The sequence below is a fragment of the Mycteria americana genome, chromosome 1 (assembly GCF_035582795.1).
Source record: "Mycteria americana isolate JAX WOST 10 ecotype Jacksonville Zoo and Gardens chromosome 1, USCA_MyAme_1.0, whole genome shotgun sequence".
Classification (NCBI taxonomy): Eukaryota; Metazoa; Chordata; class Aves; order Ciconiiformes; family Ciconiidae; genus Mycteria; species Mycteria americana.
The window spans coordinates 104,448,793-104,476,522 of record NC_134365.1 but is presented as its reverse complement, the minus strand read 5'-3'; the positions used below and the strand labels follow the sequence as shown (position 1 = coordinate 104,476,522).

Genomic DNA, 27,730 nt, shown 5'->3' with positions numbered 1-27,730 from the left:
AAGGGGGAAACACAGAAAACTAAATGTGTATATGATATGGCTTCCCTCTGTAATTGCTCAAAGGCCATGTTTGAGCATGCTGAAATTTGTGGTCTGCTGTCAATAATTCAAAATCTGCATCAGAATTTGCAGCCCATCTCTAGAATTTCTTATTTTAAAACAATTTTTTCTCATGCCTGACATATTTACTTCAGTACTCAAAAGATCAAAAGGAAAGGCTTTGCAAGTTCATCAGTCCCAAACTTGGTAGCATCTTTCAATTGACCATTTGAAGAATAAGCACAAAATGTGTTATAGTGAAGTGGAATGAACTCACTGTAAGGTGGTATGCAGCTTACTGAATCTCTGTCCACTGTGAGCTTGTTTTAGGAAAAAAAAAGTTCACTTCACTCTAAGAAGCTTGAAAATACTCCAGGCAACAGCAGATCTTTACTTCTGTTCATAGCTCTGAGCTGAAAAACCCATCTGTTTGGTCTCATCTTTGAACTAGATTCGTGGTCATCTTACATTTTTGTTACTGTGTATTTTGCATCAATAATGTAGCAACAATTCCACAAGTTTTGTGCTACATTTCTTTTATTCTACTTATACTCTTAGGCTAAATACTACTATTCTTCGAACTATTACAGGTATCCAATAAAAAATGCTTCCCCTCAATCCACAGGTAACCATCTCCAAATCAATGCCAATGGTAGCCTGTTCAAAATTTGATCCCATGTATTTTTTGTGAGTGTGAATACCCCTAAGAGCTTTGCACCAGACACATACAGCTAGGTTTACTCATCCGCAAACTGTATTACATATTTTGCAATAAAAGTTTTCTGCTAAAAATATACAAATAGGAGCCTGAACTGCTGATATCTTGTGACAGATTAAAAGGAGAAAATGCAAAAAGATTTTTTGCGGACACATTTTGACCTAAAGTAATTTCAGTATCTTTATAGCCCTATATGCATCTATGGATACAGAGCAATGTACAAAATATAAATACCAGAAGTATCATACTTAAGTATCAGAAAGGGAGAGAGGCCCCAGAGGTTGAATGGAAGATGAACAGAAGGTATGCCTACCACAGAGCATACGACTCTGCTTAAAATCCTCCTGAAACATAACCTCTACAAATTACCAGAACTGGTCCCACAGCATTAGCAAGTGGCTGCGAAACCCTTCTCAAATCTCCAGAAAACTTGCAAATAATAAGTCTGTGGCAGTAACCAAGGCTCTTCAGCGTAAGTAAGGGTGGTATGTTAAATACATTCAGGGTGTACATTGTGGGGGAAACTCTTCTAGAGAATTTTGCTTTAATACATGCTCAAACGTGGCCTACTAATATTGGCTGACTTCTCCAAACTCAGGCCGAGGGTGAGGCCTTCTCTGGATGTAAATTCAATTTTCTTGCGCTTTTGACCTACAAACCTCCTAAGAAGTACCTTCCTCTCTCCCAAAATTAACGTGATTTTTGAAGATTTGTGCATGCCAAAGCTCCTTCACTTTCTGCCCAAGTGGGGCCAGCGTATACACCACCACGAGTAAATATATAAAGGTAAACATTACTTCAATTTACAGTGCGTCTAGCAGAGACAAGCATGAAGACAGGGACACAAAATGAAGGACCCTATCCTTTTTCTTATCACCTAAGCCCCCTCTTTCTAGCTTGCCTGGTATGCCGTTTACTGCAAACCAACCACCCAAGCAACACAGCTCTAATTTTACTTAACTAAATTAAAAGCCTCTCTTGTGCAGATTACTGCAAGTGACTAAGTTTTCATTATTGTATCAAATTTCCCCTTTTAAATTGCAAGGAAAGCTGCCCAGGTGAGGGCTGAGAGGCTTATTTAATTACAAGTTGTTCAGCTGCGGCAGTCACTCTGGCAGGAGAAGGAGGCCGCACCGACAGCAACGACTGTCCTCGCCTCCTCTTCCCAGCCCTCCAGAGCAGAGCAGTTCAACATGACAAGTCCTGCCACCCTGTTCACAGGTGGACATGATTCCAGCCATGATTGATGTGGACAGATGTGGCTGAGGTCCTCATGCAGATACCCTCCCGCTACCACAATGGTGGGGAATCCACCACAAGAAACAAAATGCTCTTTCCTCAACAGAGCTTTAAAATGGCTCCTCGTAAAACAAAAGCCTGCCTTACCTGTCATGGGGAGCTGTGCCTGCAGGATGGCAAAGATTGTGATTCTCCTCCACTTCATCTTGCTCGCCCGGGCGGTGCTGGGGAGCGGGAGGCCGCAGGCGCGGAGCGAGGAGGAGGAGAAGAGGTATCTCCACGGGCTTTGCTCGTCTGCCAGCCCCTGCAGGAAGCTCACCTCCTATGAGGGCTTTTGGAGTCCACCTGCCGGCAGCGGTGCCGAAGCACGCGCCTTCCTCTGCCTCGCAGCCTCTGAGGTCTGGGGTTTACGTTCTTGGTATTGATGTTTGGGGTTTCCTTTTGTACTTTTTTGTCTTTCTTTTCTCTTTGCAAGAGGGTTTTTGGTGGGGTTCTTTTCCAGTTTGTCTGGTGGTTCTTAGGATATCCCAGTCAGCAGCTGCTGATCTCTGTAAGGGGCCTAGAAAGGATATATGGGATCAAATTCGGCCTGACTTCAAAAGGGATACTATATAACTATGTCCAGTGTGCAGAATGGCACAAATAGAAGTTTAAAATTTTAAGTTATAGTCACTCTTGAACAAGTAGGTGGCCAAACTGGTAAAATGTAAAGTTCATTTCTAAATCTAATTGAAACGTGGCCTTACCATGAGCAACTGAAAGTGGCTGCACTCTCAGGGCTATGGGGTGGCTGGCATCAGGGAGAGCTGGGCTCTGCCCGTCCTTGCAGACAGTGTCCACAGGACATAAAACACCAGCACGACTGGTGCTAGCTGGCTCATTTCAGTTGTACCTGTCTATGAAATGGAGATGCCTTTTGATGCGAACACATCTTTGTATCTCGATCTTTGTATTTCAAAAGAGTGCCGGCGCATGCAGAGCTCTGGAGCCATTTTGTCCTCGAAGCCATTTTGTCCTCTGAGACGCCGCAGCCCATAGGGAGGAGAGCCTGTGTCATCTCTGCGGGAGAGCACAGCCTGCATCTCCTCCTTGCTTGGCTTGAAACAACAAGCTTGGCAGCCTCTAGCTGCGCATGCCACTCATACCTACTGAGTGGGCCACGAGATTCAACCTTCTTGCTGCTTGAAGCTGTCCTCTAGTGACAGATCCCAAGGCAGACCGGCATGCCCCAGGAGTGGCATGAGTGGTTGGAAGGTGACTGCATTCTGGGAGTTAACAGAGCTTTTCAGCCCCACGTTGTAGGCTGGTCTGTTAACACAGTCCTCTGAGCGACACAAAACTGAGCAGGTCTGACTGGCAGTCACGCTGGTGAAGGCTGGTTTCCCACCAGTCCACGTTCTCCATCCAGCACAATGACTGCAGTGCCTCCCACGCTGCCCTAAGCCCCTGTTGCCCCCTTGGCTCTCCCGCGCCTGCCTCTGTGGGGCCAGGCAGCTGGGCACGCAGCCCCAAGTAGCACATGTACGTGCTGACTGACTAACCCAGCAGCCCAGTGTGAAAGTGAAAATGCCCTGTTTTTTCTGCTGCTCTGAGGGGACTAATATCGCTGCAGCTAGCTACACAAAACCACAAGTAGAACAGGTTACATTTGAGTCTCCTTTGTTTAGCTGGATTGATGTTGACCCCCTGGGTCAAAAGTGGTTGGGGTGGTGGTGAGCGGCAGGCTGAGCTGGGAGAATCACAATGCTTGTTTCCTTGCGAAGCCAAGCTAGCGATCGAATCAGGCGGTATTAAAGCAGTGCTCCGTAGGCAGCGGTGGATAACCACACAGGCAACAGAATAAGCACGCTTTAGCAGTAACCCAGCAAATGTCACTCTGGAGAATGCTTCGCACGATGAGCTGGAAAAATACAAACTGATTTGGGTAAACAATATTAAATCATTTCATTATGCTTTTACTCGAGGACCTTGCTGTGCTTTTCAAATTAGCCTTACTAAAGCCAGGGCAGTTAAGCTTTTACAGATAAAGAAATTAAGTCTTAAGGGAGACAGGGAAAACAAGGCACTAGAACTCAAAGAGCACCAGGAATCAGGGACACCTGGGAGTTGTTTTTTTTTTATTTTTTTTTAATTGGTTTTCTTTATAACAAAAAAAGAAAACAAAACCCCAAACCAACTGAATTTTTAAATGCCTGAGAAAAAAAGCAAGGGGAGAGTCAAGGTGTGGTTAGGGGTACTTCCTCCTCAACATTTCTCATTGCATTATTATTATTATTATTAAGAAGCAGCAGCAGCTAATAAAAGGATTCATTTAGGGCAATAGAGGGGAGAAGAACCCCAGCATAATGAGATGAAATTAAGAAAGGTGAAATCTGGAGTTTCAGAAAAATCCTTCTGAGAAGGAGATATTAGACAGAAGTAATTTCTCCAGCAAAATGTTAGGGCATTTATATGAAAATCAAACCGCTTGACACAGTGATGCCAACTCCCACTTTGTAAGAAATCTCACATTATTGTGCTCTTTTCAAATGTGAGCAAATAAAAATTTTCACTTTTATTAACAGAAATAAAAAGTACATTTTAGACAACTGTGAATTTGAAAAGCTTGAAAACATGACTTAGATGCATGTTAAAGCCTAAAACTCAGCCTCCCCCCCATCAAAATACAACTGGCTCAACAGAAGATTGCTGAGTGTTTCCAACAGTAATACTATCAATACATTTCAGGATCAGGGCTTAGACTGGGAGGAAGCACAAGCATCTCAATGGATAATTACTTTTTTTCCCATTTCTAATTCGTAGAATAGAGAGAGGAATGTGCATTCCCAGCAGGTACAGGAACAGGATTGGTGATAACTATTTCCCAATAGTATGAAGACGACTGGCAAGGTGAGAGTTATTGTGCATATAAGATGTAAGGATTTATAGTCTTTTGAAAGCAAAGTAAATTGAAGTTCTTGGAAGAACAAGACCAAGAAATTCATCACCTTGCTGTCTGGAGTAATGAAGGCTAATACACTGATACAACAGCATTATGCTTTTATTTAATTATTATTATATATTGCACCAGCCAATACTAAAATTATTAGTATTACTAGTACCAAAACCTAGCGCTGCATGCCATTTTGTGATACCTAGACAGTACTACTGAGCCTCCACTCTCCCCCAGCCTTGGGGAGGGTTTCCTTTGTGGTTCTCCTACCCCAAAAGCTGCAAGGGAAGGCTGGAGATGGGCTCTGACTCACCGCCAGGCAGAAGGCAAAGCACAGCCCATGAGAGCCACCATGCATTGAAGCTGAAACAGGTGTCCCTAGTCCTAGAAATGGCTGTGCTGGGGTACACCGTCTATATTCCAATGCAAGCCGGATAAAGCCCTTTCTGTCCACTTCCCCATGTACCAGAAGGTTGGCTGAAATAAGGAATTAGTGAGAGGAAAAAGACCCCTGCTCCCACTGCAGGCTGCCTAAATCTCACTGATGCCTTATCCAAAAGCTAAAATAATATCATACTAGTTATTGATATTTTTGGGTAACAGTATTTTCAGAGGAGCAAATGGCACTGCTCATCATTATTCTGCTGACCTCTGTCTCCTCCTGTTATTGATCATAGCTTCTCCCTCCGGCAGAAAGCCAGCAAATTATCACGTTGAATAAAGAGTTGAGGCCAAAGGTAAGGAAAAGGAATGAAGAGCTGTATAAGAAAGGGAGATTAATGGCAACAGGAGGCACACTGGGAGAACAGCAGTTGGGCCAGTGTGTTTTGATGTCTAGATAGGGAAAGGTCAGAGAAATAGAGTATATGGACTTCATTTAGAAGTGTGGGTAGAGTCAGAAAAAGGCTTTATATGACAGTGCCTCTAGAAATTCTCTCCTCCCCATCCCTCAGCTTTTGAAATAAGGCAAGCTTATCATTATAATCTAAATACAATGAAAGTATACAAAAGAGCAATCATGCTTCTACTATGGGTTATTCTCACAACAAGCACAGCATGGGAGATGCAAATCACATGCAGTTGAGGAGTACAGAAAAAGATAAAGGGGAAGTGGTCTCTTCTCTAGGAAAAAGCTTTTCTGTGTTCATACAGCTTGCAATTACACGATGAGGAATGATTTTCTTAGAGTGTCACCTTCTTTTCAGCCTATTTGGTCCTTGCATCTCTAGGAACTACATAGCACAGTAAAAACTTCAGCACCTCCTGCCCACGTTGTGCATTAGGCAATCTCATATGTGCATTTTTACCAACAGTTTAAACCATACTCATGTTTCAGTTTACTCACTTCAGTCTGATCGTAAGAACTTCATTGACACTGGACTGGAAATGAATACCAAACCAGCTGCTATTTTTCTCAATACAGACAAGGCCACAGTGGAGACATAAAACCCTCCCTGCTGGGTTAAGAAAAGCTCTCAGCTAGACTTGACTCTTTATCTAAACATACTGGTGAAGGAAAGTGCATTTCAAGAATTACCTGCACTGGGAAGACTGCAAGATTTGATCTATGGTTCCTGAAACAGAATGGGTCAGGGAATTGAGGTGGTCCTCAAGTACAACTCAGTTGTGTTTAATGCTGGTTAAGGTGCAGCTCATTATCTGTAAGGATAACATCTTTCATAAAATAGACAAGGTATGCATTCAATTGGTTCTGTGCATCAATATGCCATTCTTTCTCTGGACACAAGAAATCCTAAAACAGCTCTAATGCAAGAGGCTGATTCATCCCCAGAAGCATCTGCTTTTCATGCTTACTGGTTATGCTTTGACTGTACTATAAAAAAAAGCAACAGGGTTTGCAGTTTTAACAGGAAATAAATGAAAACTAAAAAACAAACCCACACCACAGTCAAGCTGAGGATTAAAAAAAAATAACTACACACTGCCCTCTGGCTCATATATTGCTACCACAGAGAGCTTGCCTGTAATCATCACTGCAGACTGCTGGGACTGAGAACAGGCCAGTTACCATAAGTTCTCCTAAGCCTATTAGATACAGTTAGTACGTGCAGGCAAAATTAATACCTACATCACCTGATGGAGGAGCTGGCCAACTTTAGAGACAGGAGAATCCAGACAGACTGCAGAGTCTTGCCCCTGATCCAGCAGGGAGTGACATTTGTAGTGCCAGAACTAACTCAACAAGTATCAAAATAATTTTTGGAGATGTTCACACAAAGGTAATGGGTGTTAAATAAGCAACAATTTTATCTGGTGAGCAAGCTGTAGCCCCCAGCAAGGCATGTCATTCACGCAGTAGACTTAATACACTGAAAAGAAAAAGTCTGCTGTTTACAGTGTGTAAGCCCACAACGTTTATTGACAAAATGTTGGAGACTGACAGTCCTACATTGCTTCACTGCATTTCAATGCACTGTAGTGCCTTACAGTGAAGCTTCGCTTTGCTATAATTGGGTTCAACTGTGCTAATCCCCTTGGAATGCAGCAGTTAATACTTATTTAGTGATAATTGCTGCATTCCAAGAGGATTAGTCCCTGCCCTGCACTTTGGCCACCATTGCAAATGGAGAGCTGGAAAGAAGACAGTGTCTAACTACAGGTCTTGCTTTGCAGCTCCCAACAGGGAGACAAGAGAAGTTGGTCTTGCTACAACTGCTCCCCTCTGTGTGTGAAAATACTGCTTTTCCAAGCAAAAACCACTTGACTGTCACTACTCCTTGCAGCTGCATTGTGCAAATAGAAACCCTGCCACATCCAATGAGAAAAAAAAAAGAAAACAGACACCTGTGCAGTACCATAAAGACAAACACAGCTATGAGTGTATGTTTCCTATGGGTGATGATAAAAAGGCCCTGATGCAGCCTAAGAATGAATTCCTATTCATTATTTTGGGGTTTTTGTGACTAGCAGTCCCCTGTTCCCACTATGGTCTTAAAATTTTCAGTGCAACATGGGTTTTGGAAACCTATAAAGAAGATGTTAGTAGAAACTTAAAATGCACCCTCTCTGAATACTCAGTTTTGAGACTACTGAATGTGTAATGTCCAATTCTTTCCTCCCTAGTGAAGCCTTTATGACCTGCTCTGGATTTTTTTTTTTAATGCACTGGAGAGACCACTGTTTATGTCATATCTTAAGAAGGAAGCACAATGCTTCTCTTCCTTTAGGCTAGTCAAGCTACTCTCTCACATCATTAACATTTTCACCTGTTAATTGCAGGTGAATTTCCCAGACTACATTACAGCATATGTAAAAAAATTCTGGGACTTTACCACTAAACACACATTCTGGAAATGCTATTTTTAATTATAGAGCACCTTCAGTATTTTCTTGCATGGCTGTACAGACTAGAATTGATCAGTAAGGTTATGTCTTTCATGAATATAAAAGTATCATGAAGCCAGATTTTAAGACCTGTGACAAGTATCTTCATTCCCTTTATTTTCTTCCCCTCTTCACCCCTAACACATACCTCTTCTCCATTTTTCAAATGCTCATCTGGGGGAAAACTTAATTAAATGAACTGAAATTCATTCAAGCACTTAAATCAAAAATCCAATTCATGCTTGATTAGGCAACTGGTTTTGGCTAAATGACAACAGGAAAAAAACATCTGAGGTTCTTATAATCATATACTGCAGGTTTTGTGCAATTATTTCTCTATTTCTTACCCCTAAACAATTGCTTCATTTCAATCTAGAAACAGTTACTTTTTATACTGGGTGATGTTTAATAGGTTCCATTGGCATAAAACATTCTAGAAATACAAAGTATCTTCAATGTTTTCACACAAATATACATGCTTACATACCCAATTACATACATACTACCTCGTATTTCTTGAAAGTCTGTCTTTCTTCATGTTTACGCACACATACCCTCTGCACAGCTTTGTCAGGTTACTCTGTGTTTGTAGCAACCAGAAGTCATCCTGTTTTTAAAAAAGCATTCCTCTCATCTAAAGGTACTGAGATGATTTACAAGTATTTTACATTAATCTTGCAAACTGGTATCTATTTACATTTTTATAGATAAGGGGAAAAAAAAAGTAAGGGTGCAAAATTAATAAGGTTACAACCTGAGTCAGTGGCAGTAGCAAAAATAACATGAAGTAGTTCTAGATCTGTATGGGTACACTGACAACATTACTGAGGTGGAGGGAGAGACTCCCTTCTCTCAACAAGACCTGCAGCAGTTGTTGGATCTGCCACCATAAGTGTGCCATCTCTTTTGTTTAAACTGGAGAAATTATATGCAAAAGTAAGCCTAACTGCTGCAGGAATCAGAAGCAAAGAGTAATGGGGAATTGTTAAGGCTTTTCTATCTAGGATATGAAGAGCTAGAGAAAAAAATAATTCAGAACAATCACAACTATCAGGTTCTTTGAGTAAAAAGAAAACATCCACTAACTAGTACAAAATTTCATCACTTCAGATACTAATTGCATACCTGGTCTCAGTCAACCAGAAGACTCCAGGCAGCTCTGCAACCAGCACAATTAACAAAGCTCAAATTTTTAAAAAGTGTGACTTTCGTAGCTTTAATATACATGAACTGGGTTTTGTTTCCTCTCTTGAGGTCCCAATTGTTATGACATATATAGGAGCTTTGTAGCTTCAAGGTCAGAATACCCGTTCTGAACCTAAATCCAACTGAGTAAAAAAAAATCTGACAAAAGCAAGTGTCCAGACAACATGTTACCCAAGCCTTGTTTCCATAGAAAACTGGGCTATGAAGAATATTAACCACTACAGCCAGAATGAATGACTCTTACACTCTAATCTTAAATACACTATAATATTCAACACAGAAACTCTGAGGAAGCCTCTAGACACAAAAGTTCCTAAGTCAAAAAGCCCTGGGAGCTACTCCAAGAGTTTTGTGTGAGAAGCTCATGGAGTGAGCTTCCCAGCAGGGAAAATACAATTGTTGGGGAGCACCAAGGGCCAGCTGCTCCACCAGAGCAGGGGAGCTGGCAGGGTCAGCTGGGCAGTGGCCTCACCACCAAGATACACAGTCCCACAGTACCTGAGCAAGAAGAGCAGGTTGGGTGACAGCAACCAGGGTCAAACACAGTTGAGGCAGGTTTGAGGTCATCAGTGGGACTAGACAAGCTGCAAGGGCCTAAGCTCCAGCACAGCCCCCAGGCAAACAGGAGAAGCTTCAAAGCAGGCTTTTCCCAGCCCTGCCTCACCACCCAAATACCTACTATAGGCAGGGCTGGCCTCCAGTAAAGGCAGCCTAAACTGCTGGAGAAGTCCAACAAGATTAATTAGCTGTTGGAAATTACAAATCAGAATCAGGTGGCTTAGTTCAGCTAACAATAAGCCTAAGCTAAAGCATCATCACACTAATGAACACCCTCACTTTGGATTCTTATAGTTAGTAAGCACTGAGAGAAATAAACACTATCGAGTCTGGAGGTGGCTGCTCCCAGTCGATGTTCCGAGGCGTTCTATACCTGTCTCCATTTCCTTTACTAGAGTTTCTTAATTTAAAAACCTTTAAATCTTTTTCATGGATATTACTTCTGAGCACTCCATAGCACAAAATGATTACAAAACACAAAAAAATGATGAATGCTTCTTTTTTAGCAGCTAGCAGGCTGATGTGTTTATGGAGGAAAACATTTATAATGTAAAGCAGTGTAGAAAAAGAATTTGTTCATATCATGCCCCCTGTAGTATGCTTGTCCAGCATCTTTGAGTTATGATGAATTCAATAACCAATTTTAAATATTAAACATTTAACAATCAACCCGAATGTAAGTCTATGGCACCCTCTTGTGTTCAACAATAATATACCAGTTTTTTGATTTTGAATCTTTCTAGATTCAGTGTGTGGTTATTCAGGAAAAACCTGTTGAAAACAAATTCATCCATTAAGTTATGATTAATATTTTGGTATTAATCTAATACTCTCATTGAGCTACCTCTATTTTATTGTGAAGATCACAGATACAACATTAAATAGCTAAGAAATTAATTCCAGATAGAACTGAATAAAGGATTAAACTAATACCTGATATACATAAGCTCTATTCTGTAATGATGTAGCATGTTGCAAGAATCTACTGGACACAAGTCTTACATTAAAACACAAGAAAGAAACTGAAAATCAAGAAGTAGAAACAGAAACATGTCAATGAGCAAGATTAGTAGACAAAGGAAAAACATTACTATAATGTTAGAGAGACAGGCTGAGATTATCCTAATTAGATTCCCAGCTAACAAACATCCTGTGACTTAGTGAGGTGCCTAAGGTTATCCTGTGTCTCAGATTCTTATGTATGAATGGAGATACTTAACTTCCTGGGTATGCAGAGTGACTTAATTACTATTTACAATATGCTCAGATACGTCAATGGCACCCAACATGGGGCTCAAAGGGTTTGAGATAATTACAAGTTTGATTGGAATGTGCTAGATCGAATTTATAGCTGTTATTGCTGTTTAGCTATTAATTAGCAGGCTCCTGTGCTTGCTGTGGGGCTTGCTTGCCTTAGTAGAGTCTAGTGCTCGTTAGTGGCTGGTTTTGCTTTCGCTGCTCGCTGTACTGCTGATCATCTGACTCTGCTGTGCCTGGGAACATTTTGATAACAGCAATGGCCATGCGCCTGGGCTGGCAGATGGCCAGGGCATTGCTGCTGTTTCTGTGCTGCTGTACTGGACAGGCTGGAACTCCAGTGTGAACTCGAGTCGAAGGGACTGTGACCTGTGGATGAGTCCACGCAGGAGCAGGACACCCCAAAGCATCTGTGGCCGTGGATAAGTCCACGCCAAAACAGGTACATCTCGAAGCATTTGTGGCTGTGGATAAGTCCATGCTGCAGCAGGTACACCTCGAAGTATCCGTGGCTGGGCACGAGGTCATGCTGGAGCACCTCAAAGCATGTGGCCATGGGTAAGCCCACGACAGAGCAGGTACACCACTGGAGGCACTGCAGCCATGGGTAAGGGCGTGTTGGAGCAGGCTTACTTCTGAAGGGACTGTGGCTCTGGGTGACGCCACCCTGGAGCAGGTATATCTCTGAAGGCATTGTGGCCCATGGAGAAGGCCATGCTGGAACAGGTGCACCTCAAAGAGACTGTGGCTGTGGATAAGTCTATGCCACAGCAGGTACACCCCTGGAGAGAATGTGGCACATAGATAAGACTCCACTTGGAGCAAGTACATCCCTAAGGGACTGCAGTCTGTGGATAAGTCCAAGCCAGAGCAGGGGCAAAGGAAGGAGTTCATTGCAATGTTAAACCCGATGGTCTGGTCCAAAGGGACCAGGGGTGGAGATTGTAATGGAAATACCTTTAAATTGTTGTAACCCATGATTTGAGTTGCATGTTATGGGAATTACTATAGCAGGAACTATGTGAACCAATGGAGGACAAGCCTTACAAGAAGCAGTGCAAGTGCAGCAGTGACCTGACCTGAGCTGGCTTTGGTGCCCAATAACTCCACACAACACACCACCTCTCCTGTCCTGAGTGACCACCATAACAGAGGGAGCCCAAAGTCATGGAATAAATTAAGTCAGTGGACATTTTGTGGACATTTATGGACATTTTACAGACATTTCACAGGGGTGGTCCATAGACTAAGGGAATGATGTCTGCCTATTATATGAAAGCATGGGAAGGAGGGTGGTGGGTAATGAGAATGTATTGGATAGTGTGAGACCTGAGCATGACGTAAATGGTATGGAATAAAGGGTGGAGAATGTGCTGGTTTTGGCTGGGATAGAGTTAATTTTCTTCACAGTCGCTACTATGGGGCTATGTTTTGGATTTGTGCTGAAAACAGTGTTGATAATACACATATGTTTTAGTTGTTGCTAAGTAGAGCTTATACTAAATCAAGGACTTTTCAGCTTCCCATGCTCTGCCAGGTGCACAAGGAATTGGGAGGGGACACAGCTGGGACAGCTGACCCCAACTGACCACAGGCCTATTCCATACCATATGGTGTCATGCTCAGTATATACAGCTGGGGAAGAAGAAGGAAGGGGGGGACATTTGGAGCGATGGCGTTTGTCTTCCCAAGTAACCACTACACATGATGGAGCCCTGCTTTCCTGGAGATGGCTGAACACCTGCCCACCGATGGGAAGCAGTGAATGAATTCCTTGTTTTGCTTTGCTTGTGTGCCCAGCTTTTGCTTTCCCTATTAAACTGTCTTTATCTCAGCCCATGAGTTTTCTCACTTTTACTCTTCTGATTCTCTCCCCCACCCCACTGGGCGGGGGGAATGAGCAAGCGGCTGGGTGGGGCTTAGTTGCTGGCTGGGGTTAAACCATGACAGCCAAGCATGCCATGGTAGAGGACACACATAGTCAGAAGTCAAAATGCTGATTCATTGTTTACAGCTGTATTAATTTCTTATACTCAGCCTCTTCTATCTTAAGACACAATATTACTTCTGGATATTAGGAAAAAAGGAAACATGCTCACAAGCAAATTCCTGAATGAGTGTAATACAACACAGGTAAGCACAGGGAGAAGAAAAGAAGGTGAGGAAAAACAGGACAAAAGCTGATGACTTTCTTGAGCTAGTGATATTAATATTTACACACCTATTACTAAGGGAGAAAAACAGAGATATGTTTAGTATGATTGATACCCCAGTCTGCTTTACATTCCACTTCTACATACAAAAATCTCTTTATCCAAGTGTTCAATGAGATGCTAAGATATAACAACTCCAGATAGTTCTTCTCTGATTAACCCTCAAATCCACCTCTGTACCTGTAGCTTAACCATTCTGTCATTCACCACTTTCCAAAAGAAACATCTGGCTGGGGTCCTCTCAAATTTCAAAGGTGAAGAGATTTGGATGATCTAAAATTGTTCCAATAAAATGCAGTAGTATTACAAAAATGTTTAAGATGAATTATTGCCAAAAAAGCCCTCCCTCTCCCAATCAGAAAATACTTGGGAATTGGTGCCAATGGGAACATCAAGTCCAACAAGACAACCAGAAACAAAACAAGCTTTACTCTGTACCAAACCCTCAAATAAAAGTGATACTTTTAAAGGTGTTGTACTCATTTTGGCTGGGACAGTTAATTTTTTTCATAGTAGCTTGTTTGGGGCTATGTTTAGAACTTGTGATGAAAACAGTGTTGATAACACACCAATGGTTTAGTTATTGTTTACACAATGTCAAGGCCTTTTCTGCTTCTCACCCTGCCCCACCAGTGAGGAGGCTGGGGGTGCACAAGGAGCTGGGAGGGGACACAGCTAGGACAGCTGACCCTAACTGACCACAGGGCTATTCCATACCATATGGCGTCATGGTCAGCATGTAAAGCTGGGGAAGAAGGAAGGAAGGGGGGGGGGACACACATTCGGAGTGATGGCGTTTGTCTTCCCAAGTAACCGTTACGCATGATGGAGCCCTGCTTTCCTGGAGATGGCTGAACTGCTGAACCTGCCTGCTGATGATACAGTCATTTAGAAATGTAGAAGCCCTAGCCAGAAGAAATAATCAAATAAGGCTTCCTTGTATTAATTTCCACAAACTCCACTGTTATTATTTTATGTTCTATTTCACAGTATTAGACCCAGAAAAGGAACTGAAACACAAAGATGCTTATTTCATCCAAGGAGGGCAGGCCAGGTATAATAGGGGTGTTTAAGCATTTATTCTAGCAAGCGTGAAAGACTCCAGAGCGACAATATAACAAGAACACTGAAGAGAGGGTGCTTGTGTGAAAGAGAGGATGAGGGAGAGAAGTATTCTTGAATATGCAATAAATAACACTTGACACTACTTGTCAAAAAATATTTTAATTTTAACAAAAGCCCAGCATCATCAGTATCACACATCAGAAGTTATGGAGTGACATGTAATGCATTCAGGTGTCCCCATGGAAAGGATCAAGTCCATACCAGAGGATCATTTGAGTTTCCACAATTGTTATGCCTTATATAAAAATATTTTCCAACTTCATATTTAATGTCAGTGTTATGTGTTCAACATAAATTGTTTCTATATTGTAAGTGGTTTTGATCCTAAATTAACTTTCAAATAGTAGAACAGAATGGGTTTGATACAGTAACAAGTACCTTTTTTCCCCTTGCGGAGAAGGAAAACTTAGTAAGTTACATCAAAAATACTTTCACAAATCATTCCAGTAGTTGAGAAAAGTAGTGATATAACAACGACATTAAGATGTAGAGATGATTTGATATGACAAATTCCACTGTTCTATATATGGATCTGCGTCTAAGGAGTCTAAATTCTCACATTCTTTAGTCTGTCAACTAGGTAATATTTGCTCAATGTAAAATCAACTTAATTGTTCATAATCCCTTGTGGATATTTGTGAACTTAGCACATGGGAGATGAGAGAGGATGTAAAAAGGTGTTTGTTTATTTTTTGTGGTTGTGTGTGGCTTATTTTAACAGAGAATTAATTATGCACACCCTTCATTAATTTTCATCCTCTGCAAGTCATGAATCATCTGTGTCATACTGTATTGCTTCTTTCTCACTTCTGGGTCACTAACCCAAAATTGCTGTGTAAGGCTTCCAAAACAAAAAATCTGCTCAGTTCTACTGTTGAGGGAAATAAAAGCTGTTACATTGCCATTTGATTGGACTAACAAAGCAGAAGATTTCAGAATCCTAATCAGAAAACATTTACCCTTTACAATATTCTCAATGAGTTTAAGCCACTACTCTTCTTATACTAAAGTCTTATACTTCAGGTATTACCACCCTGATGCTTTTTGAGTCAGGGCTTATAACCATTTCTAGCTGAAGAATTACCAAGAACTTATCATGAGGTATACGTACACTTTGCATAAACACAATCGTATTCTATAGCACATTCAATATAGGTAACAAAATAGAAAAATGGCTCAAACAAGTGAGCGTATTAGCGTGCAAAGAAAATTAACGGAATTTGGAAACTCAGCATATCATTTGCCATTGTAATACAAGCAATGCTTTCCATTCCACAGTCAGCTGAGCCATCCTGTAGTACTTTGCCATAAAGATCTAAACTAAACTGGTATTAAAAATAAGATAAAATTGGAGAGTGCTCACAAACAGATATTATTTAACTAAGGCACTGAAAAGTTTAGAAGTGGACTAATTCTTTTGTTTCCAGTAAGCACAGCCTTTCTGAATGCAGACTGTCAACAGACAGACATCTTTCCAGAATTACATCCAATGATTAAAATTCATTTATGGCTTATGCACAAAGGTTTTTGAGTATGACATGATTCAAGCTGTGCTAGTTAGTGAGAATCTACTTTGCTTCAGAAGGGTTATACAAGCTTATTAACAATGCAAGGTGTTTGATTTTTTGCATTATTAATTCAGCTCTAGAATACATAGAAAAAAAAATCTTTCATGAAACAGCCAAAGTAATTCATTTGTATATCAGCATCACCAAGGATCTTCTTCCACCTACAAGGAGGAAGAAAAAGAGTGAAATTGAATGCGTAAGTGTTGACTGCACTAAAATGTATTTGAAAGTTTTGAAAACTTAGTTTTATGTAGACAACAGAACACAATTTCTCTATACTTCAGTATCATAGTGATAGATTCAAAAGCAATTTTGTTTTGAAAATATTAAGCAATATTGCTGCAATCCCATTAATACAGCTTCATAAATGCTGAATAGTCTCACTAGTTTTAACTATTAGACCAAAACATCATCTGTCTTGCAATTAATTTGGAGGACAGTGACTGTGCCCATTCTATAGGAGTTCTTCCTCCCAAGAAACTGTATTTAAGCTGGGGTACAAGTACAGTTAACCACAGATAGTTCTATAGATACTATACTTGATATTGTTAAGTAGGTGGATCCCCCATTCAAACATATCTTATGATTTCAGACACTGCATCCAGTAGACTACTTAGGGAGAAGACATAAATGTGTACAAAAAATGGAGACAGTTAATATACATTGTTACTAATAAGGAGAAATTTTACAGGTTCCAAATATAATGAGTTAAGCATGCAAAACTGAAGTACTTACTAAGGCTTGACGTTGTAATATTCTTCTGGTGTCACAATTTTCAATCCACCAAAGTAGTCCAGGACCCAAATGTTGGTGATGTTGAATTTGGCAAAGAACCAATTATGATCCTTAGGCCAACTTTCCATTTCAGGGTGGCGACTGAATAATGCTTTTTTTGCTAAGGCCACTTCTGAATCATTCACCTAAACAATAACCAGCAAAATATTACAGTAAGATACAGTCATGTGAAGACAAATTTTAGCTAAAAAACCACTGCTGACTGCAGTGTGCTCTTTTCAGTTTAGCCATGTCTTGTCCCAAAGGACTCATTACTGTGGCAGAGTCCACTCTTCTTCAGTGTGGTGTACAACTGTATAAGAGACAGACAAAAAATCCAAGGTAGTTGCTTTTAATACTAAATCAAAAGGGTGCTTTTACAGTAAGCACAAGCAAGAAAGTACTTCATCAACATAAGAATAAATCTTTCAAGAAATCACAAAACAGAGAAGTATGGATTCTTGCTGAATTATTACAATGCAATGTTTCAGATGTCATTTTACCTCCTCTGCACCTGCTCACTCAAACAGACACAAACAGATCTGAGTGTGTTCAGATGCATGCAAACACACATACACAAATAGGATTATATAACAGAATCTACAAGAGAAGGGAAGCTGAAATGTGTGACGGCACTTAATATACAATGTGCAGATATTTAAAGGGTTAAATCAACAAGTTAGAGCTCTGGGTGTGGTACAAGAGGAAATAATTAAAATAAACAATTCCATTATTGATGAGAAACCCATGACAGCAATTAAAGGATTGCTGGAGAGTGCTGTACAAATCTCTGAGGTGTGAAGACACCAAAAAAAAAATTTAGACTATCATATAACAGAGAGTAATGATGATTAGTCCTCATCCTCAATCATTATCCTCAATAATGGGATTAAGATCTTCAATGATTAACACGTGCAGTCCCTAAATTCCTTGGGACACCAAAGTACTTGTGCACAAAAGAATCCTGCCCGGGCAGAAACGCCACCAGAAAATACAATGCACTTTTTCTGTCTCTAGTACCTGTAACTTTATAGCTCAGGTTAGTATTTACTTCAGTAAAGTTTCAGAAGCGCATATGTCACACTGCATGGACCAAAGAATTTAACTGAGCAAAAGAGATGAAAAAAACCTTCACAATTTGTTCACAAGGGAATTGTCTTAGACTTCTTAGTTTCAAAACAGGTCTAGAGGAATGAGGGAGATTTCCTTCATTACAATATTGACCTCCCAAGTTCCTTGCTAAAGACATGCCAACATAGCTCCTGCAAATACCAAGTGATAACTTCATTTTCCTGACACAAACTCTGGTATGGCAGAACATAACATCTCTTCATATACTTTTGCACAGAAATTCTAACCTTCCTCTTCTCCATCCATTAAACAATACTATTTGATGCACGCAATCGTGCCCAGTGTCAACTTTCAGCTGCTCACCTTTACAATACTCCCACAGAAGATTATGTGGGCGCAGAGGGGATTCTGGGGATCGTATCTGTGCTTCTTGCAGTAAGGAGTTTGTGCCAAAGACACAGTTAAGGAGGCGTTTGAGTTGATCTGAAATGCAAGCAGTGAGGTAAGAGGTTTACATATTTTTGCGAGAAAAATGCCATACGCACCATATTTTCAGCTTTTGGTACTTTATTCAGCTCAGTATTACTGGTAAAAAGAACAAAGCTGTCATCGTCTTTTCCTAACTACATCTGAAAGCCTACTTGGATGAGCTCAGAATCTGAAAGAAAGCCCAGTTTAGAAGTGTGCTGAAGTTTGTTAGCATAAAATGCAAACCTCACAAAACCACACTCCTTAAAATTCTGAATTCAATACGCAGTCTAGCTATTTCACATTCAAATGATGATATATTCCAATTTACATACATACAGGACAGTAGAGAAGACGAGGACATCCAGTGAACTTCATTAAGTTAAATTCTGGTGGAAGGACAAAGTGTTACTGAAAGGTAACCAACGAGTTTCACAACTGTTGATGAAATTGGTTAAAACAAAAACAAACGACCCTCTCCCCCATCAAAACAAGCCTCCCCACTGCCCCCAAACTGGTCAGCTCTTTTGAAGTTTAAAGCGAATTTTAAAAGTTAGGTTTAAAAAATCCTAAGTATTTAAGTAAGACACCTAACTTGAAGAATTAAAGAATCTGTATCCAATTGTTTTTCTAAAACTAATTTGGTGAACACAGCTTGGTGCAAAACAGGATTGCCTATTGCAGAACATGCTAAAGTTCATTTTCTCCCAGCAAAGAAAGTTTATGTGCTTTGGGAAATTCCTTAAAAGAGTTCATCTCAGAAACTCCCAAAAGTCACTTGAGCACTATGCAGAGTACCGCTGAACTGATGAACCAGGAGCCACCACCTGACTCACAGCACTGGTAGGAAGTTGCTTAACTACAAAAGGGCTGACTCACGATTATTCAGCACTGTCTCCTACCAGACCTCTGCCTTACACGTGACTATCACAGTCAAATGTTTCTGCCCTGTAACAGCAGAATAAGGATCCGATGGGGAGCCTTCTGAAGGAAAATGTTTATTAACAGTTTATACCATGATTTTTGTGTTATTCTCAAAACAAAAGGACACAGGTGGGTTGGAGAATGAGATACTATACAAGATAAATTACGCTTTCTAAGCACTTAGATACATAAGTAAGCTATTTTAATGTAACAAACTAAAACCTGACAGGGAACAAACAAAAAAGGTTTACAGTAGAACAAAGTCTAAAAAATTTTGTATTATTTGTTTTGTGTTTATTTGTTTTACTAATAGTGTACTAGTTAGTAGGACAAAAAGGTTCCCTTTATTAAAGGATGCATATGATCACTATTCCCCTAACTTTTTAGCCGACCCTCTCTTGACCACAGCCAAGCAAAAGAGCTGAGACAAAGCCAATTACACACACTCAGAGCCTTCGCAAGCCAGTCTGCCGCCGTCCTTTGTGCACTTGCCTTTATGGTAAGCTCCAGAGATGTAATTCCTATTCTGCCAGTAGCCTGTATAGGAGCCCTCTTTGCTCAAGTCCCACACTACCAATTTTCAGTCCTTTTGATATTTTTTGTGACGTTCTCCCTGCTTAAATATTCTGTGGCCCCTCATTTCTCTACTCGGCCCTTCTGAAAGCTTCAGCCACTTCCTCTACCAGAGTGCTGCTTAGCAATTTTTCAGACCACGATCAGCAGGAACTTCTTAGGAGGACTACTAAGTGTCAACACAGACAGCACCGCTTTATGTTTAGATGCTCAAGGGCTAATAACTGTCGCCAGGGCTCACGAATGAGCTGACATCCACGGCACAGGCAGTTAGCACCACTACGTTGCCTTCAGCAAATGCTGGTGTAAACCCTGACTCCTACAAAAGCAATTCCAACCACCGCTTGCTACTGAGATGAAAAGGCACAGGTGACCAAGAAAAACATGACATGGCATTAGCAACCTGCATGCTTCCAAGCTGTAAGTCTCCGTGACCGGGGTCACCGCTTACATTTGCGGTTTTGCATACACCGGCGTCAGAGCTGATTTTGCAGGGACACCCCCCTTCCCCCGGGAGCCGGCTGAGGGGGCAAAACCTCGCCTCGCCATTGCCTGAGACGGCGCTTCCCGCGGCCCGGCTGCTCTCTCTCACCTCCAGGTCCTGCACGGAGATCTCCATGTCGGTCAGGTAAAGGTAGGGGACGCCGCTGCCGCTGAACAGCCCGGGGGGCCCGTCGCTGAGGGAGAAGATGTTGGCGAACGGGTGGCCGCGCAGCCCCTCCTGCGCGGAGAGCGTGGCCAGCGCTCCCCAGTCGCAGTTGTGCAGCACGAACCGCGCCATGCGCGCTGCCTCCTCCGGCGGCGGGATGGCCCCGCCGGCCGCCAGCAGCAGCACCGCCGCGCACAGGAGCACCAACCCACCCATCCCGCACCGGCCGCCAACCGCCACCGACTGCCGGGCAGCGCACGCACCTGCCCCCACGCACACTGCCCCGCGCGGGGAGGGGCGGGCCCTCTCTGCTCTCCGCCAATCGGAACAACCCTGCCCGCTCTCCTTCACCAATGAGGGCGCGCCGGGGACAACCTCGCGAGTGGGAAATTAGCCTGTCCGCTGTCAGCCAATGGAGTCGCGATGTCCGCTCCCTTCAGCCAATGAGAGCTGCTGGGAGGCGGGGACAATCCCCGCAGCTTCGTCCGTTGTAAACATCTCTTGACAGCCCTGCCTCGCCGTCGGGAGGGGAGGGAAAGGGGGCGGAGTCACTGTAGTACAGCAGCCAATGAAAGGCCCCTCAGAACTCTCTGCCAATCATGTTTCGCGGGCGGCCGGCAGGAGCGGCTTGGCCCCGCCCGTGATGGGGGGAGGGCAGAGGCGCGCGCAGGCGCAGTCGTGGCCGGCGGGTTCCCGCGCTCGTAGTTTGGCCGGGCCGTTGGGCTGCGGAGGGCGCTGACAGGACGTGGTTGGATCTGCCGGCTGCGGCTCCCGGCGCCGCATGTGCGGGTGGCCCGAGGTAGCCCACGGGCAGCTGAAGCAGAGCCAGTCCCCCAGAAGGGCTCTGCCCACCTTCTGGCACCCGCTTGCTTGGAGCAGACCTGTTTTGCAAGGTCTTGAGTGACCCGGTATGGGTCATGGCGTCAGCACGGTACCCAGCAGCCGTCCCCTGGCGTTGCCCCTGGTTTGCCTGGCCAGGGAAGTCAGTGAAATCCATAGGGTGGTTGTGGCACTATCGGCCCCACTGTCCCTGGCTACTGCTAAATCAATCTCAAAGGCTCGTTCTGTGCCATGACAAAGTGTTTTTGCCCCACCTTCCTTGAGGAAAACCTTGTCATTTAATTACAACAAGCAGGGTCTATCTGAAATTGTTTTGTACCGTAAAGCTCATAGGATCATTTGCTGCTAGGCATAGTTCAAGTCTTGTCACTTGCAAACCGCAGGACGTATGTCAAAGCCATCCCTTCTGCAAGACTTGGTTTTGCTAGCTGAACAACCTCCTGGCCTTCAATGCATTCCTTACAGAAATAAATACTAAGATATACCTTATTTTATCCATCACCTTGTGCTCAGTCACCTTATAAAGGTTTCTATAAAGAAATGTTTTTAACTGGGGTAATATTGAGACTTGATTCAACTTTTCCTAAAAGATGGAGGATTTCCATTTTTCCACTTCAATCTTTCCAAGTATGTCTACACTATGTATACAGCAGTGTTACACAGAGAAACCTGAATTAACTTTGTGTTACTACCATCTGCCCCCAGGTGCCCCATAGCACCCATAGCTTATAGCAGGCCAGACGAATCATTTTGTTGGGCTGAATACAGGAGGGAAAATACACCATACATCCATTCCCTACCATTTATGTACTGTCCTGTTGTTGTGTACAGGCAGAACAAAATAATTTTCCCTCCAGCATTCCCCTTGCCTGCAAGAGCGTGGGCAGAGCACCCTGCTTTTCTCCTGGCAATGCTCAGGAGAAACCTGTGTTTTGTTTTAACTAAAAAGCAAAAAAAAAAAAAAAAAGGCTGCTCTGAATCCCTGATGTACAACCACCCAGCTCGGGTAGGTAGCTGAGCTTGCGAGTAGCAACTGCTCCAGCAACAAAGTAATACAAGCAGCCTTGTTTGTGATACAGGACGAGTGATATTTCAGGGCAGAGTGCTAAGGAGAAAAGTGGCAAGAAAAGGAGTGAGGTGTGAGAGAAAAGACTGCGCGAAAGGTTGTCTTTATGTATGTGGGGTTATACAATATAATTAGATGAGGGGCAGGAGTGGAACATGTTGAAGGGAAAAAGACAGGAGCCGTTCCTGGAGTGAAAGAGTGGAGAGTGGAGACAGGAGTGAAAAGAGTATGGAAGAAAGGGACAAAAATGGTCTAGTGGAAACGGCTTAGGAAAGCGAAGGGGATAAGGAAGACAAAATGCAACAAACTCTTTTCGTTAGATATTTTTCTAGCTAAAACAGACAGAGACATTATAGCTTCCTCTTTTCTCTCCCTGCCAACATGTGCGTGCATACACAGAAACTGCTTGTTTCTCTCTGTTTTCCAGTGGTCCTGCTCTCTGAGAGCCTGGGGGGGGATCAGTATTTACTTGATGCAGTCAAAGGGACGAGTGGTAGAGGGAGGTGGGAGGAATGAGTGCGTGACTGATTTTACTGGGGAGCAGGAGACTGTGACAGGGAGAAGACAGGAGGTGGTTGGTGGGGTCAGCACAGGAAAGAAGGGGTGCCATGGAGGGTATGTGGAAGTAACAACATGTGCCACAGGGAAAAAAAAAAAAAGGATAGAAAGGAAAGAGGATAAAGGGGATGTGGGAAGCAGAGCTTGCAATTTTTTTTTCTTTTGTTTCAGAAAAAGAAAATGCAGAAAGGGGGAAAGCTTTTATGCTCTGGAGTTTAGATGTATGTATTTGCTGAACGTGGCCATCCCTCCTTCACCAGGAAGGGTGCGTGTTACTGGAGCCACACAGTCGCTGCGGCAGGAGCGTCAAAGTGAACCTCGTAGAGAGCGTGGAAGATCATCCCACACTCTCCCTGCCACCACTGGGACCATACAGTGGAATCTCAGGGGCCAACAGAAAACAATCTGTCCAAAAAAAGTCTGCGAAGTTTTCCTTGTCTCCCCCTGCCCCTCCAGCCTTGCGGCACATCCACAGCCGTCCCGATCTGCAGCCGCCAAGGGGTGCTGCTGCCCAGCCCCAGCCTGCCTGCAGGATTTGGACTGAAGAGTCTGGTGGGAATTCTGCGCTCAACAAGATTTATGGAAGCAAATAGCATTGGCTCTCTGCTACAGAGAACAGGATTTATTAGGCTGAGTACTCTCTGTGGTGGGCAGTGCACACCGGCATACAGACTGTCTTGCACATTGCACTGAACGAAGGGGGCTTGTTTTGGTTCCCTCTTTCTTGGATGGGTAGCGTGGGGTGAGGGATAAGGTCTTTCACTCTTTCAGCTTGCTCTGAAAAGATGTGTTATCTGAAGTAAATTTCCAGGCTCTCTCACTTCCTCAGCTAGACCTCAGAGAAAGGAGAAGGATTCTCTCTGTTGTGGTGCAATATGTCTAGGGGCTCCCAGCATCCTTGCATAACAAGGTCAAGAAAGTATTGCTGGCCACTAGTTCTCCTTTTCAACTCATGTTCTTATTGACATCACAAAAACGGTAAATAGACAGTAATATCTCACCATAGATTGAGCCAGTTTACTCCCTCCAGGGGTTGGCCAGATCATGGAACAATCTTAATTTCAGAGTGGTTTACATGCAATGGGCCGCACGCTGAATCTGGGGGCTGTGTCTCTGGAGAAGGTGTATTTTAGCCAGAAAGTGGGCAAGGTCTCCATCCTGGCTAGTGTATCATCATGCTCTGTCTGCCCTCTTCACAGCTGGTTTTGCCCTAAGCCAGCTCTCTCTTTAGATAACATGGTTGTTGGACAGGCAGGGCAAGGTTTCTCTTCAGACACACAGTCTAGCTATGCGCTGGGCCAGGCTTCCTGTCTAGATCATGCAGTCTGTCCATGAACAGAAACCTTTCTTTGTCCAGATAACGCTTGTGGGCTGTGCAGTCTTGCTGTATGTGGCTCTTGATTTCTGAGCCAAGCCAGCTCTCCGCATCCAAATGACTGCCAGAGTGCCAGAGTGATTAAAGTAACTTGCCGCTGTGTTTGACAGAAGCGACTGACCTGTGAGTCAGCTCTGGCAAAAGCTGAAGCACTCAGTGCTTTGAAGTGCCAACGGTCGGTGCCACATGAGACCCACCATGCAAACTGTTTCTAAAAATGTTGGGTAGATATCCTCCTGAGGAGATATCAGCCCTGCCGAACAATGCAGTGCTACTACTATTATGAAATGGCACACATTTGCTGAACACAAAAAGGTGTTGCATGCTTGTGCATAATGCATTTATTTGTTCTTGTCCTCAAAGTTCCCAAATTAACTTGCTTGTGAATTTAGCTTCTGCCCTTTTCATCTCTGTATTTTTTAAAAGATAGGTAAAATGAATATAGTGCTGGCCTGGCATTCAGCTACAAGTCCTTTTACCTTTTGAACAGCCACCACACAGGCAGTGGCAATGCAAGCTTCCTCTGTGCAAAACCTGTTAGGAACCAGGAATGTTGTTCAGTTTTCAGTCGGAAAACCTTGCTGTTCAGTCAGAGCTTGGGCTGCATGTGGAGGAAGCTGTTGCAACGGCCAGCTGTGACACCACTTTCTAGGATGTTGAGAGATGGGCAGTAGGACTGGCCTGAGAACAACATAATCAAAAACATGGTTGTATCAAGCACGGATACCAGGGATTGTGTCAGCACCGTGTTCTGATTGTAACTTTTTGCTTGTTTATATTAAGCCTCGTTGTGTATTAAAACAAGTAACTGGTAGAGGAACTGTTCTCTACCTCTCTACCAGAGGAACTGGTAGAAATAGGCTGGCAATGGCTGACACTGATAATATTTGTCCCATCACTGTATTAAAATAATGGGATGCAGCCATGCCTCTTAGTATCCCAGCTCAGTTTGTTCTCTGAAGCCAGGTGGACCAGCAGAGCTCTCCAAAGAAATTCAAGTCCTGCAAGAGATGACACTAGCTACCTGTACACCACCCACCAGCCCCAGGTTGCCTGGTGTGAATGAGGGTGGTCTACCTCAGCATGATCTTGTTACTGAGAGCAAGAGCCACACAGGCAAAGCATCACAGCTGAAATGGTCCCTATACCATACACCATTTTCCTAACTTTACTCCGCTTAGGGAGAGGCTTTTGCCCAGACCCTGGAAGTTAAGAAGCCTGGTTAATCTGAACAATGATGTTAGGACTCAGGCTCAGGCTGACAGTCAGGAACACATGAAATGATTCAACCTTTCAGTTAGTCTCTATCACCTACTTTTTTATGTGGCCACACACAGTCTCACACTCCCTGTCCAATACAGCTTAGTGAGAATCACTTATAACTGTGGCTTTTTCATTTAATTCAAGCATCTTTGGTGATGGGGCTTTCCCATTGACATCAATTCCCAGGGGTGCACAGTGTCTGGGATGCCAGTCTGTGTGTACGTGCGGGCGATGGCATGTGAGCACATGTGCGCGTGTGTGCTCTCAGACATGCTTCGGTGCAGCTGCAGAATTAGAGCAAAAAATGTTGATGGTACAAAGCGTTCCAGCTGACTTCATTTCCTGCTGATAACTCCCTGAAGAGGAGGGTGAGGCTTAGTGTCCGCAGTGTTAGTTTAATGCTGAGGGGTGAGGGCAGGGTCGGTGGGAGCAGATACTTCAGAATACAGTTAGCGGAATGGTGGGTTCAAAAAAGCGAGTTTCCCATAGAAAACGTTGTTCGCTTCCTGTCAGCTTGCCATTGTCGGAGGCGCTGCTGTGTAAACCCAACCCAAAACAGGATGTTGGCTTTTAGAGGTGATTGATCTTTGAAATGCAAGTGCTTTTTTTCTGTGGTTACCTTATCCCCCTTTTTTTCAGTTGACAACTGAGTTGCTTGAGTGGGAACAGGAAGGGTTGAGACCCCATTTTCAGGGGGTCAAAAGTCCAACATGGTAAGAGCTGCTGGTTAATAGTATGAATTCTGGAAAATTATGTGGATAGCAGCAGCTAAATCCAGACAGATAGGTAGACAGAACAATCTCAGATACCAGCACTGACAGGCGAGCTCTACTAAACCCTCAACAAGTGCCTTAACAAAGTAGAGAGATTCAATCTGTCTTGCAGGGACCCACAGCTCCCTCCACCCTTTGCTCATCCACCACCCATCCGCAAATATACCTTCCCAGATTCAGCACCCACACAGACACACCCGAATGAGACAGCTCTGCGGACACAAATATCTGAGTGAAAGTTTCAGATGGCCCCAAAAGCTTTCTTTCCTGAGTGGTCTCTGAACAAAGAATTGCCGTGTCCCTGCATCTCCTTTCTGTTGACCTAGCACCCTATAGAGGCCCCATTGTCCATACTTCATAGCCAAAATGCAAGAGGCCAGCAAATATTACACATGGCGTTTCTGAGCGTGGCAGAACTAGTCATGCTACCTCTTCTACAGACATGCCAGGATGAAGGATTTCCTTGCACCTCTCCCCCACGTGCTGCCCGTAGCAGGAGCACCAGTCATTTGGCCTGAAGCAAACTTGCTGTTTTGGCCTCACATGTCTTGAAAAGAATCAGCTGGGAAGCTGCAAAATCCAGGGGTCCACAATTGCAACATTTTCTCACTCAAACGAAATTTCCCCCTAGAGTCTGTTTTAATGGCACTTGTGATGACTGCATTTTTTTCCTCCTGAGAAAAGATGTAGAAACTTTTTTTTGCATATATTAACAAGTTAGTCTCATAGACACTGCCGTATCCCAGAAGGTCTGTAAACAGAGATACACACAGAGATGCAGAGAGTCATACTCTAAAGTATCTCACATTCATACTTGCACGTACAAATCATGTAAACCACCCAGTTCCTCAGTATAACCTCCCTTAATAATGTTTGTCACAAGGTTCTTGCAGTTAAAGCATGTGGGTTGTTTGTTTCAGATTTTCTAGTGTTTTTCAGTCCAGAAACAAGGAAGTCTAGAGCAAATCCACACCTCATGTCTTCCTGTCTGGAGAAAAACATATACCATACTTCTATGTGTTCTCTCCTTGCTCCTTCAGGAAGAAAGATTTAGCATTAATAAACTGGGTACTGTGTACCATGCTCAGAGCAATGGCATTTGGGAATCCTGCTGGCAGAAAAGATTTTCCTTGTGGCAAGATACTTTGGAGCAGAAATAAATAGAGTGAAGAATTGTGGTGGGGCAGCTGCAACTA

The 27,730-nt window shown here is 43.1% G+C and overlaps 2 protein-coding genes across 4 annotated transcripts in view; both read right to left on the bottom strand.

Moving 5' to 3' along the window:
• The window catches only part of CD247 (CD247 molecule), a 57,543-nt gene extending 53,659 nt beyond the window's left edge, over nt 1-3,884 (bottom strand). For both annotated transcript variants that reach the window (XM_075515910.1, XM_075515919.1), the window contains exons 1-2: nt 2,889-3,884; nt 2,144-2,555 (exon numbers count right to left, since the gene is read on the bottom strand). In XM_075515910.1, coding sequence (XP_075372025.1) covers nt 2,144-2,201 — 58 coding nt within the window. In that variant the 5' untranslated portion in view covers nt 2,202-2,555; nt 2,889-3,884. The remainder of the gene's footprint in view (nt 1-2,143; nt 2,556-2,888) is intronic.
• CREG1 (cellular repressor of E1A stimulated genes 1) overlaps nt 1-20,922 on the bottom strand; it is a 64,223-nt gene extending 43,301 nt beyond the window's left edge. The window contains exons 1-4 of one of the 2 annotated variants that reach the window (XM_075515892.1): nt 20,603-20,920; nt 18,409-18,528; nt 16,936-17,120; nt 14,713-16,361 (exon numbers count right to left, since the gene is read on the bottom strand). In XM_075515892.1, coding sequence (XP_075372007.1) covers nt 16,361; nt 16,936-17,120; nt 18,409-18,528; nt 20,603-20,875 — 579 coding nt within the window. In that variant the 5' untranslated portion in view covers nt 20,876-20,920 and the 3' untranslated portion in view covers nt 14,713-16,360. Of the gene's footprint in view, nt 1-14,712; nt 16,362-16,935; nt 17,121-18,408; nt 18,529-20,602 lie in introns of those variants that run through there. The other variant, XM_075515901.1, reaches the window with a different exon arrangement.
• Nucleotides 20,923-27,730: the final 6,808 nt, after the last annotated feature.